Source organism: Elgaria multicarinata, chromosome 3, assembly GCF_023053635.1.
Source record: "Elgaria multicarinata webbii isolate HBS135686 ecotype San Diego chromosome 3, rElgMul1.1.pri, whole genome shotgun sequence".
Taxonomy (NCBI): domain Eukaryota; kingdom Metazoa; phylum Chordata; class Lepidosauria; order Squamata; family Anguidae; genus Elgaria; species Elgaria multicarinata.
Window position 1 is genome coordinate 8,175,911 of NC_086173.1, and position 16,843 is coordinate 8,192,753.

General features: G+C 47.7%; 1 protein-coding gene across 4 annotated transcripts in view; it reads right to left on the reverse strand.

Annotated features, from left to right (window-relative positions):
- The window catches only part of LRP1 (LDL receptor related protein 1), a 360,219-nt gene that overhangs the window by 117,904 nt on the left and 225,472 nt on the right, over positions 1 to 16,843 (reverse strand). For all 4 annotated transcript variants that reach the window (XM_063119223.1, XM_063119221.1, XM_063119222.1 and 1 more), the window contains 6 exons: positions 14,425 to 14,550; positions 11,485 to 11,625; positions 8,820 to 8,945; positions 7,606 to 7,722; positions 5,674 to 5,754; positions 1,237 to 1,404 (listed from right to left, as the gene is read on the reverse strand). In XM_063119223.1, coding sequence (XP_062975293.1) covers positions 1,237 to 1,404; positions 5,674 to 5,754; positions 7,606 to 7,722; positions 8,820 to 8,945; positions 11,485 to 11,625; positions 14,425 to 14,550 — 759 coding nt within the window. The remainder of the gene's footprint in view (positions 1 to 1,236; positions 1,405 to 5,673; positions 5,755 to 7,605; positions 7,723 to 8,819; positions 8,946 to 11,484; positions 11,626 to 14,424; positions 14,551 to 16,843) is intronic.

Sequence of the window (16,843 nt, forward strand, 5' to 3'; positions counted from 1 at the left end):
GGCCCTGTGGGGAAGAAGAAGGACCGAGGGGACAGGAGCAGGCAGAAGTAACATCGGGGCCTGCTCCTGCTGGACTCTTCCCCCCCCACAGGGCAAACTGCAATCTTGGCCCTGTGGGGAAGAAGAAGGACCGAGGGGACAGGAGCAGGCAGAAGTAACATCGGGGCCTGCTCCTGCTGGACTCTTCCCCCCCCCCCCACCACAGAGCAAACTGCCATCTTGGCCCTGTGGGGAAGAAGAAGGACCGAGGGGACAGGAGCAGGCAGAAGTAACATCGGGGCCTGCTCCTGCTGGACTCTTCCCCCCCCCCCCCACAGGGCAAACTGCCATCTTGGCCCTGTGGGGAAGAAGAAGGACCGAGGGGACAGGAGCAGGCAGAAGTAACATCGGGGCCTGCTCCTGCTGGACTCTTCCCCCCCCCCCACAGGGCAAACTGCCATCTTGGCCCTGTGGGGAAGAAGAAGGACCGAGGGGACAGGAGCAGGCAGAAGTAACATCGGGGCCTGCTCCTGCTGGACTCTTCCCCCCCCACAGGGCAAACTGCAATCTTGGCCCTGTGGGGAAGAAGAAGGACCGAGGGGACAGGAGCAGGCAGAAGTAACATCGGGGCCTGCTCCTGCTGGACTCTTCCCCCCCCCCCCCACCACAGAGCAAACTGCCATCTTGGCCCTGTGGGGAAGAAGAAGGACCGAGGGGACAGGAGCAGGCAGAAGTAACATCGGGGCCTGCTCCTGCTGGACTCTTCCCCCCCCCCCCCACAGGGCAAACTGCCATCTTGGCCCTGTGGGGAAGAAGAAGGACCGAGGGGACAGAGCAGGCAGAAGTAACATCGGGGCCTGCTCCTGCTGGACTCTTTCCCCCCCCCCACAGGGCAAACTGCCATCTTGGCCCTGTGGGGAAGAAGAAGGACCGAGAGGACAGGAGCAGGCAGAAGTAACATCGGGGCCTGCTCCTCTTGGACTCTCTCTCTCTCTCTCTCTCTCTCTCTCCTTCCTCCCTCCCTCCTTGACTCCTTTTCCTTGTGTGTCATGTCTTTATTAGACTGTAAGCCTGAGGGCAGGGACTGTCTTTTTTGCTAATTGTAAGCCGCTCCGAGAGCCTTTTTTGGCTGAGGAGCGGGGTATAAGTATGATAAATAAATAAATAAATAAAATAAATAGCTCAGATGCAATCTCCACTGGGTGCCTTCCCCCTTGGCTGAGTCTGAAAACAGCCCGGCTCCCATCTTCCTCTCACCCTGGTTGGTGCAGTTGGCATGGGTCTCGTCGCTGTAGTCCCCGCAGTCGTTATCCCCGTCACAGGTCCAATGCACGGGAATGCAACGGCCACTGTTGCACTTGAACTGGTTGCTGGAGCACGAATGGCTGCAGCCGGCTTCATCGCTGTTGTCCCCGCAGTCATTGTCTGGAAGCAAGAGGAAGAGGCGGAGGTCAAAGCCCGCTAGAAGGTCTGCGGGGAGCAGATGCGACCTTCTCCCTCACCCCCATCAAAGCCGCTCGGGAGCTAGGAGCAGGTTTCCCTGGCTGGCAAGCAGCTGGAAGGCCTTAGATCTTTCAGCAATGCGCCCACTGGCTAAGCAGAAGAACGGCGGCGTCCCAGCAAATCTGCATTAATGGCACCCTCCTGCCCCATGCATGCTTTAGCCAGACATGCTTCCCATCATCCCAAGAGCTCTTGCCACTAGTAAAGCAAATAATAATAATAATAATAATGAAAAATGAAAACACAGAAACTGCATAGATCACCTCATGCACCGTGGGGGGAATAAGAGTGGGTGATGTGAGAGAACAAGTGCCACGCTAGTGGGGTCTGAGGGCAGTGGGCATGTGTGTATTTCTGTGTGTGCACATGTGTGTGCGTGTGTGTACACATGTGCATGCGTGTGCATGTGCAAGGTTTGACCACACTTGATTCAGGATGTAGTGGCGCTTTTAAAAGTCTGTAAGGGCTTGCCAGTTTCTAAACATTTCTTTTGAAGAGTTTAGCCTGAAAAAGTTTCCGGCTGAATCAGGCGGACTGCTCCGTACCCTTGCATTATCGGATTTTCTTCTCCCTGCAGCAAAACCAGGGACCCACAAAACCATCCGTATTGCTAAAGCTCCACTTGGCTTTGGTGATTTGAATCGCTGCTCCAGCTCCACCGCTTCCTCCTCCTCCTCCTCCTCCTTTCATCAAAGTCTTCTCTCCAAATTCTAGAGCGCAGGGTGGCGCACGAAATGATGAACAGCCTTCCTGTCCCTCAGCTAGGCTTGCTGGCAGGGCTAACCTGATTGATGCGCTGGCATTTACACTGACACAAGGAGAGGATAATTTTGCCACTTGCTCTGAGACAGACCTGGGAGATGCTGAAATTCTGTTCATGAGTCAGTCTCAGAGCCTGGCCTGGGTCCTGTTTATTCCAGTCAGATACTGCTACTAACTTTCACACACAAATAATGAAAGACATGCAGAAGTGGTTTTGCTCCCTTAAAGCTGCAATCCTAGATGTGCATACTTGGAAGTAATTCCTATGAGAGTCTGGAACTGGTCAGTTCAGACAACACGTTCCTCAACGGTAGTTTCAGAACTCCACGGTGGAGTTTTTACACCACCGTTGAGAAATGTGTTGTCTGGTGGGAAAACTCCACCTCACGGTGGACTTTTTAAAGAAAACGCTCCACACTGAATATCCACACTGTGCAGAGGAGAGTTCCTGCACAACCGTTGTGTGGCGGGTTGTGTGGAGTTTTCCTTTGCACTGAGTGGACTTTTCTCACTGGCTACAGAGTTCCCTGGCAAGAGCAGTGAAAGGAGCAAGTGCCACTCTATGAGAGCTGGCAGGATTGGTTTTTTTGCAGCAATGGCTGATGGGATACCATCAGCAGGACCGGGGAAGAAGAGAGGGCAGAAGAACTCTCACTCAAACGTCGTGACGGATTTTACTCAACTCCACAGTAGCCCAAAGTCATGCAATGGTGGAGTTAGAACGTGTTATGTGAGGAGTACCCCGTAGGAACTCAACCTCTGAGTGGAGTTTTCACACTACGTTGGCTAACGTGTTGTCTGAACTGAGCCAGTGTGTGTGTGTAGTGGTTAGAGTGTAGGACTGAGACTCGGGCAATCCAGGGTGTAGTCCCCACTCAGTGACTTTGGCCCAGTCACTGTCTCTCAGCCTAACTCACCTCACATCATTGTTGTGAGGATAGAATGGAGAGGAGGAGGACCGTGTAAGCCACCCTGGGTTCCTTGCAAGAGGAAAAAGGCTAGGATATATATGTAATAATAAAAATAAATAAAATGAGAGCAATGGGATTATTTCTTAGTAAGCATGGTTAGGATTGAGCTGTAAAATGTATTGAGAGAAGCACTCCCTCTCCAGCACATGTTTTTTAAGGTTGTTCTTTATGTTTTTATTTGATGATGGTTATTTTCTGAATGTTTTGTCCATTTAGTTGGCTTCGGAAAGATGGTACGTCAAATAAATAAATAAATAACCCACCCACCCTGAGCTAGTCCCCATTTTTATCCTTCCAATCCTTGACTCAGGAAGATATATAGAGGCTGTTCATGATGTTTATGTCACTGAACCAAATGAGACTTGCTTCCAAGTAAGCACACGTAGGATTAGGCTGCATGACAGAAGCAGGAATCACCACAGTTCATTGAAGGAAACCTTTGCAACTTGAGCTACAGAAGCAGCAACAATGAGACCATGGAACACAAAAAGTAAATAACTCCAGTTCCTTTCATGCTGATGTGAACGTTACTAGCCAAAGGGAAAAAGCAGCCCCCAGAATGGCTCTTCTTAGCTTGAAAACGGGTATGTCTAACGACAGTTATCAGAGGCCAGAAAAAAATAAGGATCAGGGACATGGAATTTTGTTTTGTATTTTCCTGCAGTCACTGGAAATTATGCAGGAAAGTGACGGGTATTTTAGGGAACAGGAAGTGTGTGTGTGGGAGGGGGGGGAGTTGAGGTGCATGTTGATCTATGCACTAACCGGTAGCTTTTGGACAATTCTTTTCGTCAGAGCCATCCCCACAATCCTTTTCTGAAACAGAGAAACCAACCAGAGAAGACAGGAGAGTGGGCACAGTGAACACACACACACACACAAACGCACAAACCAGCAATACCGTAACCAAAAAAAGAAACAAGGTCAACATGAAAAGGGGAAATCAAATACGAAAACAGAGACAAACAGGCATGCTCAAGGCAGAGTAGGAGGGGAGGGCACCAGGACAGGCATCTCAAAGCACTTAAGGGGGAATCGGAAGCAGTGGACTGAGTCCATACCCCAACGCATCTTCACCAGGGAAAAAGCGATCATGACATCTTCAGAGAAGGGTGAGGCTCTGGAGCCCTCCTTAAGGATATTCTAGGCCTCTCCCTTCCCCTTTCCTCCTCCCATGTGGGCAGGAGGAGGAATAAACCATGATTCGCTTCACTTTCCCTGATTCCTTACTTGTTGTTATGTACAAACTAAGAATCATGGTTTAAAATAGACTCTAGTTTGATTAACAAGCCAGATTCATAACTCATGGTTTGACACAGCCTTTTTCAACCGGCTACCCTCCAAATGAGCTGGACTATAATCCCCCTCATTACCCACCCCAGCAGGGTGACTCAGACAGGTAAGCCAAGGTGCACTCCCCAATAAGGAGGCAAAACATCGATGCAGTTAGTTATCAAGAGGTGCTGGACCCTTAAATTTTGAGCTTGAAGCAAAACCCATCCATCCACTAAATCTCCCCAAAGAAATTATATTGGGTTGCAAGTCCATTTCTATTCCAATGTCAACGCCCTCTCTCTATCTTTTGCAGTTTCAGAAAAAGGGGGAATTTCTAACCTCTGAAAGGTGCAGAGCAGTCCAAGCACGCTGTGATTAATGAGCCCAGGAGGCCCTACAGTAAACCTGATTCAAATCCATACCTGGTGAACCCTCATTGGTTCATATTAAATGTCTCAGCAGAACTGAACTAGGCCCAAACTTTTTCTCCCACTGTGCACTGGGACTTGAGAGGCATCTCGAAACCTATCCTTGGTAGGAAGGTGCGGATGGTAAGACCAAGAAGATTTCATGCCAAGATTGGGGTCTAATGCTTGTATCGCCTACCCAATCCCTCTGAATTGGAGGTCTCTTGGTGGAGCAAGGGAGAGCGCATGAAAATTCAGGATACCATAACACCACTCATAGAATCATAGACTCATAGAATAGCAGAGTTGGAAGGGGCCTACAAGGCCATCGAGTCCAACCCCCTGCTCAATGCAGGAATCTACCCTAAAGCATCCCTGACAGATGGTTGTCCAGCTGCCTCTTGAACGCCTCTAGCGTGGGAGAGCCCACAACCTCCCTAGGTAACTGATTCCATTGTTGTACTGCTCTAACAGTCAGGAAGTTTTTCCTGATGTCCAGCTGGAATCTGGCTTCCTTTAACTTGAGCCCGTTATTCTGTCTCCACTAAATATAAGGCGATCCCCCACTCTCATGTAGACATAGGATGAACAGGCAGCAGGGTAAAGAAAACGGAACGGGACCATGCGGAAATGGCTAATATAGAAAAAGCAGTCCAAGAAGACCACCCTTTCCCAAAGCGTCCCCCTATTCGGCATCACGGCCAGCCATCCCTTGCGTCTGACCTCACCATTCCCGCCAACACAGCCAGGCTATCACTCAGCAACGCAGCACTTACCATTGTCACACCTCCAGTTGATGTTGATGCAGCGGCCATTGTGGCAAGTGAACTGGGTCAGAGGGAAGCAGGTTGGGTAGGCTGCAGAGGGAGAAAAAGGCCGGTGTCAGCAGGGTCTACCTTCCGTATCTAGAAAGCCGTGTTATCTTGGCACAAATGGCTGTGGTTGGTTCAATGCAGGGAGCAGGAAACCTTCTTGCCCCTGAGAGCTACATGCAGGGGTGGGGGGCGGTGAGCATGGCTGGAGCCAGTGCTGGGCAGGGCCCGGGGTTCTCCACCCCCACCCAGTTTTCTCTTTCTTCCTTCTCCATGAACCCCTGCCAAAGGAAGTGAGGCAGGTGGCTACCAGGAGGAGGGCCTTCTCTGCTGTGGCACCCCGGCTGTGGAATGAGCTCCCTAAAGAGGTTCGCCTGGCAGCTACACTAAATTCTTTCAGACGCCAGGTGAAGACCTTTTTATTCTCTCAGCATTTTAACAGTCTATAAATTCAGTTTTAATTTGGCTGTTTTAAATTTGTATTTCTGCACTGCTGCTGATTTTATCCTGGTTGTGCTTTTATATTGTATTTTATATCATGCTTTTATACTGTTAGTGTTATACTTCGAATGGTTTTAATTAGCCCGGGGAGCTTCGGCTATTGGGTGGTATAAAAAGGCAATAAATAAATAAATAAATAAATAAATAAATAAATAAATAAATAAATAAAATTTCTCTCTTATACATACAACACACACACACGCACCCTGCCTTCACCTGCTCACTCTCATACACACACACAGCCCCATTAATGTGCTATCTCTCCCTCCCTCCCTCCCTCTCTCTCCATACAAGACACTTGTAAATAAACACAGGCAAACATGCCCTCTCTTCCTCCCTCCCCATCTCATCACACAGGGATGGGGAGGTTTAAACCCACCCACCCTCCACTGCTGTGCCTCCCCCACTGCCCAGCTGATTAGCTCTGGAAGCAGATGACTGAAGCACCCCTCAGCTGCACAGCGGGGGCGGGGAGGGCGGCATGCAACAGGGTATCAGCAATCCCTTTGCTCCATCCTTCCCAACTGATCAGAACTGAAAGCAGCTGATTGGGGTGCTCCTCAGCTGCCTGGAGAGCTAATCAACAGGGGGTTGCGGGCGATGGGGGCCTGGGGGAGGGGCTGGCCCCCAAATCAACTACGCAGCAGGGAGTGGGGCCTATGGGATGCACTGAAGGCAGCCAAAGGCCTCCGGTTGGCTGTAGGTGTTTTAAGGTTTGGTATTCTGGCATGTACATAGGTGGTGTTTCTGCACTTCTTAGCCCAGCAAAATTAGCAACGGATACTCAGGGGTCTCTACACATAGAACTGGCTACGCTGATGCTGTATTCCAGGCAATAAAGCTTCAGATTCTTTTATTTGATAGGGAACTAAAATATGAAAGCATTAACTAATCCCACAAAGTTGTATACAGCTTTTAAAACAAACTGCGTTTCTCTGTATCTTGTCAAGGCGCAGAGATTGTCGTCAGGATGAGCGTTATTGTCCTTGCACATGTCTCCAAGAGTTTACACAAAAAGCTTCCAATTTTGAATAAAACAATCTGTTTCTGGTGACATTCTCTAAATCGCACAGATTAAGATGACTCAGTGGTCTCAGCAATACAGCAATCTCTTCTAAGACCGTAGGAACCAATCGGGATTGGATGCAACTCTCTGCTGAGGGTACACATGGCAGCCAATCTCAATGTGTGAAAAAGCCCACAGTCCACCAGCGTGTGGGATTTACAACTCCCCCAGGCCATATGGCTACAGGCTGCCCACCTATTACCGCAGTGCACATGACGGCGGATATCGTGACAACTCCTACTGCTGTGGCAGCTGGGAGTTTATGAATATCTGTTAACCCAACATTGCAGCTGAGAGTTTAATATGCTGGTCCACATTCCATCACTCACCACATGAGGCTGACTCATCAGAGCGGTCCCCACAATCATCGTCCAAATCACACGTCCAGGAGATAGGTATGCAACGTCCGCTGGTACAGGAGAACTGGTTGGTAGGGCAGGTACGAGCTGGGTGAGCAGCAATGAATCACAGAAGGAAAAGTCAGTGGCAGAACTGGACACCGTCCTGGATTATCCCAGTAATGTGACCATGCACATTATGTAGAAAACCGGCAGCTGAACGTGTCAAGTGAGAAGACCTGAACTTGCCTATCTGTAGAACTGGCACTGATTGTAGAAATGGGCTGCATCCCTACCACTGCCTGAGCTGGTAGCTAAAGGGGCAATTTTAGGGTCAAAATTCAACCTTAACAGATTCTGAAACGATATGAGCACAGATCAGAAAGGTAGAAGTACTAAAACACCTGACATCATATTGTTGAGCAACCTTCCCCAACTTGGTGTACTCTAGATGTTTTGGACTACAACTTCCAGCATTCCTGACTGGGGTTGATGGGAGTTGAAGTCCAAGCCATCTGGAGAGCACCAGGTTGGAGAAGGTCACTCTACAGATTCGCCCTACATTCGCCCAACTACCTTATAAGGTTGTTGTTACAATAAAAATGGAGAACACCCTGAACCATTTGGAAAAACAGCAGGATAAAAATGTGATAGACACACACACACACCCAGAGGGGAGGGGAGCGCGGCATGTCTAGACGAAGGTTTATCCTGGGGATCGCCCGAGGATCATCCCTGTGCATCCACATGACGCACATGGGATCCTGGGGGCAGAGAGGGATGATCCCTCCCTTTCCCTGCGATGGCTTTAATCCCAACTTTTCCTGCGGTCTCGGGATCATCCCGAGGACATGTGGGCAGCCATCCCAGTTTCGTCCCGCCTCTTCGCGAGTAAACATAAGGTGCTGGAAACCAGGCAAGGAGCTCTTTAGGAGCTCCATGCCCATCGGGGGTGGGAGGGGGGAGCAGAATCTTTTTTTAAAAAAAACCCACCTTACCTTTTCGATAGAGCGCTCGTGCACCCATCATCAATATTTTTTAAAAAATCAAAATGGCGGGCATGACGTCCTCTTTCTCCCGGGACATCATCCACCACGTGCGGACTGAGGGGGAGGATCTCATGATCACCATATCGCGAGATCCTCCCCCTCCCCTCCCTAGGTCTAGACATGCCCAGAGAGACAGTGATCACAAGGGCCCCTCACCTGAGCAGGTGGAATTCGACTCATCTTCATTGTTCCCACAATCATTGTCCCCATCACAGAGCCAGCGGTTGGGGATGCAGCGGTTGTTCTCACACTTGAAGCGGTCCGAGGGGCAGGTGTGCTGATCTGGAGAATGGGAAGACAGGAAGGTGTCTGAGGACCTCCCAGTACAAGACAGAGGTCCTTCCCCTACATGTATTAGAGTAACCTGAAACCAGGTCAGAACGACCCTCCTCCCGTTGCAAAGTAAGGGTGTAATCCTATGCACATTTAGACAGAAAAAAATGTCCTATAGCTCCCAGTTGGGATATAGTATCTATGGAAAAAATTACAAATTTGACTAGAGTAAGGGAGGGTAGACAGTCATGTGATTCTTTTGTTGAAAAATGGACTTTTTAACTTATGCACTGGTCGAACAAAGTGCAAAAGAGTGCTAATCCACTTCCCCTATTAGGGAAATTATGAGGCAGTGTAGACCGCATTTCCTATCGGACATTTATTTTTTCTTCTTTGTAAAATGGAACATGAATGATTTATTATTTCTCAATTATTTGTATGATTGAATACTTATTAAAAAAAATTCTTTAAAATGTCCTACAACTCCCAGCATTCCCCAGCCAGAGGGAGTTCTAGGACTTAATTTTCTGTCTAAACACACATGGGATTTGCAGTGTAAGACTAGAAATGGGAAGTTATTCAGTCAGTGGTGAAAGCCAGGGCAGTAAGTATTCTAAAACAAAATAGCAACATTCAGCAATAACGAAATTCAGGAAACCCTGATTTTCACCTAATTTATTACTGCTTCACAGGAACCAAATGCTGATTTTCTTCTAATTTATTCTGCTTCGTAGGAAAGAGCCTTATATCAAGTCAGACTATTTGCCCATCTCGCATGGCAGAATTGCCTCCTCCGGCTGCCAGGGCCCCTCCTCTCCTTCGCTCCACGCTGAGAGAGGACTTCCACAACTACTTAATCCTTTTCATGGAAAATGCCGCAAAGTGTGTACTCCTCCACGGAGCTACAATCCTTCAACCACTGTTTCACTCTATAAAATGGTTGAATAATTCGGATTGGGAAGGGGGGGGTTTCTAGGAAAGGAGACAATAGAGGAAGAGAAAGGGCATGGAAATGTTTCCAACCTTTCCTCTGCGACCCTGAGGACTAGCAAATTGTTTCTTTTTACATGAAGGCTGACATTCTCAGGACACTCTCGTCCACTCGAGGCAGCAGATATTGTGCCTGCAAATGCAACCTCAAGTGTAAAATACACAGAGCCCTGGCCCGGGTCCGAAAGGGAAAACATGGAACTCTGGGCTGGATTTGTTCAGGCTCCCATTTCCCATCCGTTTGTCTGTTTCTGTAGACACAAAGCCAAACGGGCAACTACTTCAGCTCCAATTCTCACTTTCACCCCCAGATTCCTATACCATTTGAAAATATTTTGGATTCATCAACATTATGTGATCTGAGGGATTGACTACACACTACCTTAAATGCACAGCTTGCAGCTGATCCTTTTCTTTTTCTTTACTTTAGTATAAATGTGTGGAGCACTGCACATTGGGGAGTTAAACCTTCCCGTCCAGCCTCTTCCTCACACCTAAATCCTCGCCCCCCACACACTGTCAAATAGGGGCGAAAGAAAGAAAGAAAAACTCCATGTCTCTCTCCCTCTTTGTCCCCCATACTGTCAGGGGGGTGGATTGCAAGGGGAGAGAGAGATTTTGGAAGGAAAGGAGCTGGGTGAGAAGGTGGACAACTAGTTAACCCCAGCCCTCCCTCTCATGTGTGCTTGCCCCAATCCAGATCTGGGGCCCAAGCACCTACAAGAAGGATGCAGACAAGCTGGAGCATGTTCAGAGGAGGGCAATGAGGATGATCAGGGGTCTGGAAACAAAGCCCTATGAAGAGAGACTGAAAGAACTGGGCATGTTTAGCCTGGAGAAGAGAAGATTGAGGGGAGACATGATAGCACTCTTCAAATACTTAAAAGGTTGTCACTCAGAGGAGGGCCAGGATCTCTTCTCGATCATCCCAGAGTGCAGGATACAGAATAATGCGCTCAAGTTACAGGAAGCCAGATTCCAGCTGGATATCAGGAAAAACTTCCTGACTGTTAGAGCAGTATGACAATGGGACCAGTTACCTAGGGAGGTTGTGGGCTCTCCCACGCCATAGGCATTCTAGAGGTAGCTGGACAGCCATCTGTCAGGGATGCTTTAAGGTAGATTCCTGCATTGAGCAGGGGGTTGGACTCGACGGCCTTATGGGACCCTTCCAACTCTACTATTCTATGATTCTATGAAAAAGTTAGGATCAGTTACATGTTACGCATTTAACACTGCATGCGGTTTGCCCCTGAGCCAGGGCACACCCCGTCTGTATACTGAGCACAGGTGCCCCCAAAGCATCTACCCAGATGTCCTACGAGATGGTGGAACCTGTCAAGAATTGACAGAATTCTTGTTTTTAAATGGATACTGTTGTTGTTTTTATACTGTTTTTAAATTTTTGTATACTTTTAATGTTTACTATTTTTAATTGTTGTAAACCGCCCGGAAGGCTTTGGCTGTGGGGCGGTATATAAATATAATAAATAAAATAAATTAATAAATAAAATAAATAAGGAGACCCGTCCCTCGTGTTCCTCGAGCAAAGACTTACGGCAGAGCTCAGGTGCCTCATCGCTGTTGTCCAGGCAGTCATTGTCACCATCACATTTCCAGCGGTCCTGTATACACCGGCTGTTCTTGCAAGCAAACTCCCCAGTCTGGCACTGCGGCGGTGGGACATAAGACGGGTTGGCTAATCACGGAAGAAAAAGAAGGGGGGGCAGGAGATTTTAAAGGAGGGCATTACTCTTAGGAACCAGCAGAGGGTGGTATTTTTTTCCAGAACGTCTTTTGACCAAGGTTCCTTCATTCCAGATTACTACAATTCCACAGAACCTAAGAAAGCTAACTTGAACTGACGTTATTCAAGCAATTAGTAATTGCATTCCATGTTGTTGTTATTTTTAAATTAAATAGAAGAGGGGGCTGGGGGGGAATTCAATTCAGAACCATGCTGTGGGAGATGAGCCGTCCAGATGTTTTCGACTTCAACTCCCTGCAGCTCTAACTGGCATGGCCAATGGTCAGGAATCCTGGGAACTGAAGTCCAAAACATCCTGAAGGCCATCAGGTTGGGGAAGGCTGCTTTAACCCTCTGCCCCTGCCAGGTCTGGATCACAACTCTACTCTCCATAGCTATTTGCATTAGAAGGGGAGCTCTGCGCTTTGGTCCTGATGCATATAGCAGCTACCAGTGGGAAGAGATACTTAGCATTCATGCAATTAATAATGTCATGCCTGGTTTTGTCATTAAATACCATGGTTTTGCCATGAGTGGCTGGGGAAAGCTGGGAGTTGTAATCCAACACATCTGGAGGGGTTTTGGAAAGCTGCCCCGGTTTCAAACAACTCTGCCTAAAACAGCAATTCTTCCCCTATATACACCAAATCGACCCCTGAGAACTTCCAAGAAGGCTGTGTTGGTCGCCCCATGACCAAGAGTGTGTTGTCAAGTGATGGCACGTAAGCAAGCTTCCTCAGTAGTGGTATATTTATATTTATATAAAAATAAAAGAAGAAAACAGCAAGACCCTTTGACTATCCTCTTAAATCTCTGAGTTCAAGAAGCAGCAAGGGAACGTTAGTTCACTAGCATCTACCAGTGAATACTTTCAGAAGTCAGAATAATAGGCTGGGTTGCTTCTTTGATTTGTCTGACTCAGTTTGATAGCTTGCACACTCTTAATCAGCCTCCACCCATGCACACACACATACACACACACACTCAATCAGTGTTGCCACACAGAGAGTTTTCTAGTTTTGTTTCTATATAGCTTTGAAATTGGAAAAAAAATGCCCTTTGCAAATGGGGCTGCCAGTTTTCTTTTTCAACCAGCCCTGCTCCAGCGCCATTAGGAAGTAGCTTGGCATGCAAAAATTAAGCCGTTTCCCCTTGCTTCACTATGGCATTACCCCACAATTGATTATATTGTATATGTCTAGATGAGTATGTCTAGTAAGTATAGAATGTTAGAACTGAGTGAGTGTAATTTATAATGTAATAGGTGTGTGTGAGGGGTAAGAGTATATAAAGAGAATGTTAAGAGTTTGGGAAGTAGTATGAGTGTAAGAGTTGTTTATTTGCAGAATAAAAAGAGTTTAGATTCTAAAGACTTAAGATTAGTGTAAAGAGAATGAAGTAGTTGGTGTGTAGAGAGTTTGGATTAAGCAAAATTGAAAGATTATGTTTTTTATTTAAAGCTTTTAAATAACAATAAACTTATTATTATTTTGTTAGCTACCAAATACCACGTGTCAGCTTGGCATTATTTACCTGCCTTGCATTTATTAAACACCCACGCCAGATTATACCCACAGTATATATTTAGAGCAGATCCTGAATTAAACCTGTTTCCCTCATAGCTAAGAGAAAAGTTTTAATTAATGCCCCCCTCCTTCAGGTTTTCAAGTGGAGAAAAGTATATGCGACGAGCCTAGCGTAAGGGTCTGTTATGTTGCATCCACCCATTTAATTTCTGTGCATCTGACTGCAGTTAAAGGCGACACAGAAAGGACAGTAAAAAGACAGCAACCCGACTTGCAAATTCTAAGTGAGGGTGATCCCCCAATTTCAAGAATGAATCATTCCGAAGTCTGGGTAGTGAGCACACAGAGAAGGGAAGCTGGATTTCATTAGTCACAAACTATAGAATGTCCCCACCTAGTATAGGAGGTGCCACAGGGAAATGAAGGAGCAATGTACAACCTCTGACATCTGCTCCCAGCTTTAGGTTACCTTCATCTCAGTCCTCTGATCAGAGGAATAAAGATCTACCCCGACTTACCCAAGTAAAAACATAGCAAGCTACCTGATACCAGGTCAGGCTAATACCCAAGTAACCTATGACTGGCAACTAATCTCCAGGGTGTCGGCCAGAGAAGGGTGTTTCCCCAACCTTTGCTACCTGAAATTTCTCTTAACTGGAGGTGCCAGGGATGGAACCTAGGACTTTCTGCATGCAAAGCATATGTTCTACGTCTGAGCTACGGTCGGTAAGGACAGTCTTTCCCTCCAAAACATAAAAGCAATCCTAAGTAAAATGAATATAATATACCCTGACCTCATCAGTGAGAGACTTGGGAACTGGTGGTTAAGGATACATCAGATGTAGGGGAATATCCAGCGTAGCTGTTAACAGCACCTGGCACTTGAGTAGTGGAGGACTCAAGGCCTCTGCAAGTGACCACTGTATGCTAGGCAGGGGTGGACAGAATACAACTCTCTAGACTTCAGCTCCCAGAAGCCCCTGCCAGCAATGGTTAAGAATGTTGGGAGCGCAAGCCCCAAAATTCTGGAGATCTACTTTCTGCCCACCCCTGTGCTCACCTGTCACTGGGAGGATCTTTTCCTGGCACCCAAGTCTGAAGCCTCGAATTTAGCTTCTGGTATATCCCGCCACCCAGAACACAGATGGGAATGCTTCTACAGGGAGTTCCAAACCCTTTGCAATCTCCATCTCTCAGAGTGGCTCCTTGTTAAATGGATTGTTACCTTGGCAGGTGACAGTATCCGCACCCAAAATCTGGTCCTCTGCACAGGCGCAGTGCCTGCCTTTAGGGATGGCCAGGCAAAGGCTGCTGCAGCCTCCGTTGTTCACTCGGCAACTGTTGGTGCCACCTGCAGAATGGAGAAGGTGAAGAGAGGAGATGGGACCACAATTCCACAGGGAAAAGCACACACACATGGCACGCACGAGGAGGAGGAGGAAGAACCAAAGGCCTACGAGGTTCTTTTCTATATTACAAACTTAAACTAACGACCAAGACACATTTCAGGGAGAAATAAGTACAACGGATGACGTTTGGATTGGAGCTTACTCTTTAATGATGTGCTTTAATCACACTGCTCCTGGGACTTGTCTATCCTGGCACACGCCTCCTATTTCCCCAATCTCCAAATACAATGGCTTTCATAGCTTTAGCTCGGGACGTGGCTGGATTCTGTTGAAACCTCATCCTCCAAATGCTTTCTCTGAAGGTTTGCTCTTGCAATCATCAATTTTGGGGTTACTTTCCCTCCACCATAGTTTTTAAACCTTCTTCCTCCTTCCCGACACGTTTTTGTGGTCCCCTTTAAACATTCTCCCAGGAATTCACTCATTAACGTTTATTCAGGAGTGAATTCCCAGGCAGATGAGAGCTGCAAGAGGCACAACCGCACTAATCTTTCCCATGAAACTGGTGGCCCAGAAGAAGGCTACTGATTCTATGGGGAAGACTCACAGAAGTGGCCTCAGCTATGCGGCTGGGCCTTTGAAACTTTCTCCCGGCTGCATGGGATTCATCCACCACCAGTAGAACAATTAAAAGGCACCTCAGCGCAAGTCTGGACCGGGGGGGGGGCGGGGGGGCGGGGAGGATCTCGCGATATTCTGCTCGCAAGATCCTCCCCTTTGTCCAGACGCATGCGCGACATCCTGAGAGGAAGGCGGGATGCTGCGCCCGCCATTATTTTATTTTTAACAGAAGTATGAGTGCACATGCGCTCCAACTAAAAGTGAGTTAAAAAAAAAACCCAAAAACTCTCGCTTCCTCCCCACCAATGGGCACAGAGTGCCTAAAGAGCTCCGTGCCTATGCCCAGTTCCTGTCTCCTTGCGTTTACTCATGAGGAGTCGGGACAAAACCGGGCCAGACTCCCATACCTCCTGTGGTCTCGGGACAATCCCGAGACCACGGGGGAAAATGGGCTAAAAGTGTCCAGAGATATCCAGAGGGAAATGGGAGGGATCACCCCTCCCTGCTCCCGGGATCCGCTGTGCATCATGTGGACACACAGGGATGATCCACGGGATATCGACTGGTCTAGACATGCCCTCAGTGAGACAAATTAGGGCCTGAAAGGTTTGTTAAACCAAAGACTCTTTTTTTTTCCTTGGCCTGCAGGGGAACAGGAGCAGCTGAGTAAGTGGCCAGAAAGACAAGTGAATTAAAAACAAATACCACAACCAGAGGTCTCGGTCAGCACAATTAAATGAGCTTTAGTTTCCACGTACTGCTCTTTAACCACTTTGCTGCATTTACAATCAGATGGGTAAACAGGGGTGAAAAGAAGATTTGTTCTCATCGTAGTTTCAAAGTGGGAAGTAGCATCTGTGTTAGGGACTGCTAGTATAGCATAAGGAGATGGTGGCAACTCCAGCATCATTAACGCAGCGTACAAGCGTGCGACCTTGTATGAATGCCTCAAATTAGCTCTTGCTGAACAGGTTTGCTTTGAAGAAAAAGCTTCAGGTGGCACCTATGGACCATGTGTGTGCTGCTCCACTTCCTCTGTGGCTAACCCAAGAGCAGGGGTATCGAATTTGGTCCACCTGTGTTCCCAGAGGTTGAAATGCAAAGCTCCTAATGTTTCTGGGCAGATATGTGCTGGTCTGTGTGAGAAGCCTGCTAGTCTACCAATAAGCAAAATCAGCACAAGTCTCTCAGGTTCCATTTTGAACCTGACTCCACCTTGGAAGCCATATGCACCTGGCTCCAAAGGGCCACAGCTAGGACTCCTTCCATCCCACATGGCTTTCATTACTCTGCTCTGAGCATGACCCCTCCTGGGAAGTAATCACCAAAGCCCTCGTGACTCCTGGATCAGAGTTGGGCCCCTCCCTAAGCATGCTCATCCATCCTGCTAAGATTCTGCTCTGCAACGCCCATCCTCATCTGAATCTACCAGCGCACCTTGATCATGAGTCAGACGAAGGCGTTAACTGCAAACAAGGCATTGTGCAGTTGAAAGTAACCAGAGTAAGACTCTGCTATGCAAAACTGTGTTCAAGTGCTGCCTGAGTTCTTGGAAAATTAGAACTCCCTTCTGTATCACAAAGGCACTCTGCTGGTCACCTGGTTGCAATACCCTATTTTGCCCAAAAAGGAAATAATTAATCCCTGGGTGACTTCATGCCTTCTCTACCTTTG